This window comes from Patella vulgata, chromosome 1 (assembly GCF_932274485.2).
Source record: "Patella vulgata chromosome 1, xgPatVulg1.2, whole genome shotgun sequence".
NCBI classification, from domain to species: Eukaryota; Metazoa; Mollusca; class Gastropoda; family Patellidae; genus Patella; species Patella vulgata.
In genome coordinates, this window is record NC_065879.2 from 81,893,316 (window position 1) to 81,901,308 (window position 7,993).

The 7,993-nt window shown below is 40.2% G+C and overlaps 1 protein-coding gene across 2 annotated transcripts; it reads left to right on the top strand.

Moving 5' to 3' along the window:
• The first annotated feature begins 724 nt into the window (after nt 1-724).
• On the top strand, nt 725-6,580 carry LOC126824889 (uncharacterized). 2 transcript variants are annotated; one of them, XM_050554319.1, is made up of 5 exons: nt 731-813; nt 1,683-1,807; nt 2,820-2,972; nt 3,508-3,567; nt 4,255-6,580. In XM_050554319.1, exons 2-5 carry the CDS (start codon nt 1,753-1,755, stop codon nt 4,944-4,946), a joined length of 960 nt encoding a protein of 319 aa, XP_050410276.1. In that variant the 5' UTR covers nt 731-813; nt 1,683-1,752; the 3' UTR covers nt 4,947-6,580. The 2 variants fall into 2 exon arrangements, 1 of the variants encoding a protein (XP_050410276.1); XR_008785887.1 differs by lacking the exon at nt 3,508-3,567 and having other exon boundaries at nt 725-813.
• Nucleotides 6,581-7,993: the final 1,413 nt, after the last annotated feature.

A 7,993-nucleotide genomic window follows, 5' to 3' on the forward strand; every position in this document is an offset into this window, starting at 1 on the left:
GGGTCGGCCTAGTGGCTTATTCCCCTTAAGACGCAATTTGCAATCCGATTAGATAACTAGACCGGTTGGTGTAGAACTATAGGCCGCTAAACCCTACGTCATGTCTTTAAATATTTTTATTATTCTGTTATTTAAACATACATTATGCAAGAGCTAAATCTGCCTATCGCAGGTCTTTCTTTAGGCCTGAAATGTTACCTAAATTATTAATTAGACATTAATTAACTTATCCAGGCCATAATCAACTCTCGGTGGCATCGGATTTCTCCGATGTTAAATAGATTAGAACAGTTCAGCCATATTTTGATTTAAGCTAAAAATGGAGGAGCGAGACTTAGCTTCGAAGAACCAGTGCGGTAGTGCACACGGCTTGTCAAACCTTCAAAGGCTAATATCTTCACTAGCAATAGAGTAATTCAAATGAAATTTTCAACTTATTCATTTTACATTATCTATTTTCGAACTATATATATTATAGCAAGAGCCAAGAATGGCTAGCTCGGATCTTTATCTAAAATCTTACATAATGTATCTTTAATTACGGTAGTTTAATATGATTTTTTATGGGATCGTAGGTTTTCCATTTATGTACATTATTGACTTGTCCATTTCATTAAGTATCTTACAAATTATTTACATCTTTGGCTCGTGTGCATTTGCTTTATAAGTGGGAATATAAACAAAATGTATTTGTAAATTAATGTTCAATTTTTTAACAGTGGGTGCCGACTGTTCAGGGGGAACAACTCTATTAAATGCTTCAACAAGTAACCAAGAACTAACTTCACCAAATTACCCGTCAAATTATTATCCGTGAGTATATATATTTATTTTTAGGAAGGTTGGCATTCGTAACCAGAGTATTTAGGGTTAGTCCAACTATTTGTTGGGTTTAGTGGGCTGACCTAGGGTTAGTTCAGCTCTGAACGTAGGTCTCATTACACTCACCCTGTACAGGGCGAGTACTGTAATGAGACCTTACGTTAGTACGTTCAGAGCTGAACTAACCTATTGTTAGGCGTCAGACCCGTAGCCAGCGGGGAGCAAGGCGGGTCAATGCCCACCTGAAAAAATGTTTTGCCCCCCCCCCCCGAAAACAAATTTGCCGACCATAGCTCTAATTAATACCAACTGTAGACTGTCATGCCGTGTATGTCCCCCTTAAAAACTTCACTGCCCCTGCAAAGCCAGCAAGCTGGCATTACGGGCCTGTTAGGGGTAGGTCATCAATGTTTAAAAAGTATTTAATGTAATACAATATTATATTCACTTAAAATACAGATGTGACGTCATCCTTTGATCTTGGCGTACCATTATTTCCAATAATGTACGAGCAATTTAACTTGCCAATCGTACATTATCTATACTAGATGAAATATTGGACTCACGTGACGTATTTCATTGAAAAGCATGTGCGGGATAGTGTCTGTATTTAAAGTTGTTTAATGGTCTCGAGCTAAAGACATTGCGTCATATATTGAAACAACACTCGGCTCATGCCTCGTGAAGTATCAATATATCACTTAATGTCTTGCTCTCGACCATTAAACCATACAAATACCCCAGGCCCAACTGATTATCGAAAATCCTTCAACTGGATAATTAAATTAGGGTTGGGCATCGCGTTTTATGTAATGATTTTACCATGGAGGCCTATTCAAACAATTTTTTTTTAATTTCAGGAATTTATCTTGTAAATGGTTGATAAAATCGTCCAACTCAAGCCATGTTATCCGTGTGAATATTGTTGATATGAGCATAGAAAGTAGTTTCACTTGTCGCTATGACTACCTTCTGATTTATAACGGTAAGAAATAATGTGTTTCATATACTTATAGCAATGGACAGTGTATAGTCGTTCACATTGCAGCCGCGTGTCCAGGGGGAGTGTCAAGGGGGTCGCCCCCCCCTCCTCCTCCCGCTAGCGCAGAGAATATTTTTTCTCTCCTACATTCATGGAAATAACGCTGATTTGGCTCACTCCACTGTAATCCTATACATGTATAGTAGAAATATTGTTGTTCACAACGTATAGAAACAGTAGGCCATAGTGCCGCAGGGCATCACGGTGGCTAAGAGGGTAAGTCGCTGGCTTGCTAGCCTGGAGGTCAGGTGTTTGATCCCTGCATTGGATGAGAAAGTTCATCCAGATTTTCCGGCTTGGTTCTCCCTTGTCAGTGATGCAGGACGGAGGTGCTGACAAGAACAGTTTTCTAGTTGTTCGGATGGGACGGAAAAGCGAGGTCACGTGTACACATTGGCGTGCATGTAAAAAATCCGGGCAAAATTCCCCTCATAGCACACTGTATGGGGTATGCCCTTCTTCATTAGCCCAGTTCGGAGCAAAACAGTAGGAGGTATGGGCCTGGAAATGAGACTAGGCCATAGTGCCTCTGTCAGGGCAAAGAGAGAGAGAGAGAAATGGGGTTTAGCGTCCACTCGACACAAATTAGGTCATTTCGGGACTAACATACGGTTTAATTTTATTTCAATAATTCGCTTGCGCGTAGGGGTCTTTAGCAGTGGGAGGAAACCGGAGGACCCGGAGAAAACCCACGAGGTTGGACAGGCGACCCTACTCCTTGTCACGTACAACCGAGGATTCGAAACCACGCCAGTTGACTCAATGACAGGCTTTATGATACAGCGAGCGCGTGCTAACCATTCGGCCATCCACCCCCCCCCCCATCAGGGCAAATTTAGCACAGTCGGATTCAGAAAAGTAGGACGCTAAAGCGTACTTTATTTCACGTCTTTGTTGTTTGTTTATTTCACTGCTAAAAGATTTATATTTTATATACTGGCGTTTTCTTTTACAGGTAATTCCACAAACTCCGATGTTTTAGGCCGGTTTTGTGGGTCTAGTACCACGTCTGTATCAAGCAGAGATAACTCTATATTAATAACGTTTGTATCTGACTGGGGTGTACAGTATACCGGCTTCAAATTAAAATATTTTTCTACAGAGTTCGGTGAGATTTATTTTTAAATTTATTTTTCATTTCAAAATTAATTTTTCTTAATCAACGGTCAATGAATAAAATGGGGCTTAACGTCCAAGCGGACTAATGCCAGGCGATCTACTTTGTGTTTGTCAAGTCGTGATTGAACCTAACTTTTTCCGACCCATCCGACCTACAGACGTTTCTTGTTAGGATTTCCGTCCTGCAAGGCTGCTGAGTGGAATTTGGAAACTGGGTTGCGATTATCTTCCGATTATCTTCCTCGACATGGTTTCCTCTTGTCGGTGGTACAGGGTAGGAAGTCTGGCAAGGGGGAAACCCAGTAGTGCAAGGGGGTGGGGGAATGGGGGAAGGTCCTTGTGTGTGTGTGCGTGTGAGTGCGCGGGTGTGTGTGTGTGTGTCAGTGTGCTCAATTGGAACACTTGACGAATCTGTAGGCGTAAATTGTTTAGTAAATATTCTCAGACTGGCGCTTCAGAAAAGTTGACAATTAGGTCCTGATGTATCGCCACTATAACATATATGTTGTGTTATTTCATTGTAGTTAAAACGACGAGTAGGCCTACAACAATCACCATGACTACTGAATCCTCGTCGTCTAATGGTAATTATATTGAACTGCAGTGAAATAACACTAAATATATATTATATTCATAGTCAGTCAGCAATCATTAAATTATGTTTTTTTTTTGTTGCATTAAATATGAATGAATGAATGAGATGGGATTTAACGTCCTACTTTTATATCCAAGCCGGGATAATGAAATAAAATGAAATGAAATGGGGTTTAACGTCCTATTGTTCTGCTCCAACTGGGCTGGTGAAAACGGGCTTACGCCATACAGTGTGCTATGAGAGAAATTTTGTCACGACAGCGGCGCTACGGCCTACTCTTATGTCAAATTCCAACTGCCAAGGGATTTTTTCTCATGCACGCCAATGTGTACACGGGACCTCGGTTTTTCGTCCCATCATAACGACTAGACACGTGGTTCAATTTTATTTCAATAATTCGCTTGCGCGTAGGGATCTTTATCAGTGGGTGGAAACCGGAGGACCCGGAGAAAACCCACGAGGTTGGACAGGCTGTCACGTACAACCGGGGAAATCGAAACCATGCCAGTTGACTCAATGACAGACCTTATGATACAACGCGCACTCGGGAAAATATTGTAAGTGCCGAGTCTATAGAATTTCTAATTTAATATTCATATTCAACAGGCAGTATGATTAAAAGTTGTGATTAAAAGTTGATTATTGATTGTTGAAACACTTTTGTTTATTTTTTCAGGTTCTGGCGAAACAGATGATTCACAAAAAATAGTCCTTATTATCGGAGCTCTTTTTGGCAGTTTGTTTGTTCTTGTTGTGTTCTTTTACTCATTGGGGTACGCTCTTCACACCTTCAAAACGAAATATTCAACCAATATAAATCCTTCTAACAATTCGTACAACCAATCATATCATAACAATGGTCACATGAACATATGCGCCCCACCTCCATATGAGGAGCACGCATTACCAGATAGTCCTCCGCCTAATTATGAAACGATAGATCCGAACAGAATTTCAAATGCTGCCGCCGTTTTGAGAAATATGTTCAACAACACAGACCGAATGGGTTCAAGAACGAGAAACCACAGGAGAATGTCGGTGGAGTGTGAATCAATCAATGGACATTCTTTAGACGAATCGCCAAGAATGAACAACAATATTAGTTCATTTACTAATAATAATTCGCCGCCATTTATTTCGACGGCCGCAGACCGAATGAATTCCAGAACGAGAAACCACAGAAGAATGTCGGTGGAGTGCGTATCAATCAATGGACATACTATGGACGATTCACCAGGAATAAACAACAACATTAGTTCAATTACTGATTATAATTCGCCGTCATATATTTTGGTGGCGCCAATTTCGACGGCCGCCACATTAGAGTCCAATACCCCAAGAAGAAATATGAGACCTATAGAATCTTAGTCTCGTTGATCGTGATTTAGACAATTGTGAATCCCTTTCAAACGGCGATATTTTTGTGAATGTTGGAGCTTGAAAAAGAATACCAGTCAGTATTTTTAGAGATATACTGAATTGAAAGTTTCCCAATACACTCCTTCCACTGCAGACTATATTTATAAACAAACCCGCGCAACCAATACAATGGCGGGAAATTATATTGGTTTTATTTTGATGAAGATAAATTATGGGAGATTAGAAATGAAATGAAATGAAATGGGGTTTAAGGTCCTAATGTTCTGCTCCTATTCTGGGCTAATGAAGACGGGCATGTGCCATACAGTGTGCTATGAGGGAAATTTTGCCCGGGCAGCGGCACTATCGCCTACTCTTATATCGAATTCCAACTGCCAAGGGATCTTTTACGTGCATTCCAATGTATACACAGGACTTCGGTTTTTTGTCTCATCCGAAGGACTAGACAGCTGTCCTTGTCAGGCCCTCCGTTCTGCACCACTGACAAGGTAAAACCGGGAGATTAGATAAAGAGCTGACAGTTCTCACTACAATAGTTAAAAACTAGATACTGTAAAGGCTATTTGCTGAAAATTTCAGTCAAATTGCTTCACTCTAAGCCGAGAAAACCTTATTTTAAAATCTTTATAGCCTCCATTGTCATTGTTAGCGCTGTCACGATAAGTAACAAAGTCTCGATTATCCACTTTTGCGTTTAATTATCAACAACGTTGAACAGCAGATCGGATTCAAATCCATTGAAAATCGGACAGATAAGATCACATCGAGAGTTGATTATGGTCTTTTCATGTTAATAAATATCTAATTAATAGTTTATAACATTTCAGGCCTAAATAAAGGCCTGCAATAGGCAGATTTACCTCTTGCATAATGTATGTTTAAATTTAATGTTTATTACATGTCCTTAGCGTGTAGAGAACCGTCCATTGACAATCGGACAGATAAGATGGCATCAAGAGTTGATTATGGTCTTTTCATGTTAATAAATATCTAATTAATAGTTTATATAACATTTCAGGCCTAACGAAAGGCCTGCAATAGGCAGATTTACCTCTTGCATAATGTATGTTTAAATTTGATGTTTATTACATGTCCTTAGCGTGTAGAGAACCGTGACAAATTACATATTGTCCGCAAAATGCAAATGAAGATATCATTCTGTACACAGGGAACTATCATCTTGGAGATTAGACCTCCACCATTAATTGCCACCATATCTACAAATTGATATACTTGTTTGTAATGCGGTACTCCGTTTCACATTCTGTCATCCAAACAAAGACTGAATAAACTTTTTCTATTTTATTACACGGAAGTGAAATAAATACATCTCAAAATTCAGATACAGTGGTAAATAAATCTTTTCTATTTTATTAAATGAAAGCAAAACAAATACTTCTCAAAATTCGTATACGGTGGTTTCGACTCAAATCCTCGATTTAGGAATGAGAATGTCGGTCAACTAGCCTAATGTCTGTTCTCATGCGGAGCTAGTTGTGGACAGACAGCATAAGTTTGGTATGCCTTTGATATACGTTGTAATAACTAATATACTGTGATGTATTATATTTTAATAAATTATATATTTGTTTTAAGAAATAAAAGTTATTTTCTCCTTATTATTTATAAGAATGGTGTATATAATGTCAAATTAGAAATGAAATGAAATAAGGTTCAAGGTCCTACCTTTCAGCACCAGCTTGGCTAATGAAAATAGGTATTCAGTGTGGTATGAGGTACTTTTTGCCCATGCAGTGGTGCCATGACCTACTTGATTTTCGATTTCCAAAATGAAATGAAGTGAAATGGGGTTTAACGTCCTACAGTGTGCTATGAGGGAAATTTTGAGCGGACAGCGGCACTCCGGCCTACTCTTATATCGAACTCCAAGTGTCAAGGCATCTTTTACATGCATGCTAATGTGTACACGGGACCTCGGTTTTCATATCATCCGATTGACTAGACAGCTGTCCTTGTCAGGCCCTCCGTCCTGCATCACTGACAAGGGGGAACCACGCCGGAAAATCTGGGTGAACCTTCTCGTCCAATGCAGGGATCGAACACCCAAACTCCAGGCTAGCGAACCAGCGTCTTACCGATTTAGCCACCACGATCACTACAATTTCCAAAATGTCGGGGAATATGCTGCTAACCGTATATACAGACATGAAAACAGGTTCAGACCAGACTCAAAATCCAGTGGAAGAATCCAATTAGATTTTAATGAAATCTGACAATCAATGGCAGACTGTTGGCTTTCAATATCGGATTATGATGTAGGTTTTTATGTTGTGCCTCTAGTCATGTAAAAGAACACTACATGTAAAGACAAATAGCCAGACTATGAAACATACTCATAATGAAATGAAATAGGATTTAACGTCCTACTGTTCTGCTCCGAACTGGGCTAATAAAGGCTAATGAAGACGGCATACACCATACAGTGTGCTATGAGGGAAAATTTGCCCGGACAGCGGCTCTACGGCCTACTCTTATATTGAATTCCACTCAAGGGACCTTTTATGTGCACACCAATGTGCACACGGGACCTTGGTTTTTCGTGCAATCCAAACGACTAAACAGCTGTCCTTGTCGGGCCCTCTGTCCTTCATCACTGACAAGGGGGAACCACACATAAAAATCTGGATGAACTTTCTCGGCCAACGCAGGGATCGAAGTGAACTTCTGCCGTCCGGGCTAACGAGCCAGCGCCTTACTCACTACCCACTTAGCCACCGTGACCTCCCCCACCCTGCCAATTAACTAAGTCTTCAATGTGAGCAAATAAAATGTGGTTTAACTACTACTGTTCTACCCCGAGTGGGCTAATAAAGACGGGTATACTACATAGTCTGTGCTATATGAGGGAAATTTTGTCTAGACAGGGGTTCTGAGGCCTACTCTTATATCGAATTCAAATGGCAAAGAAATCTGTTATGTGCAAGGCAATGTGTACACAGGACCTCTTTTTTGTTCCATTTTCTTGGCCAAAACCTCCAACCTCTTGGTTTTCTCTGGGTCCTCCGGTTTCCTCC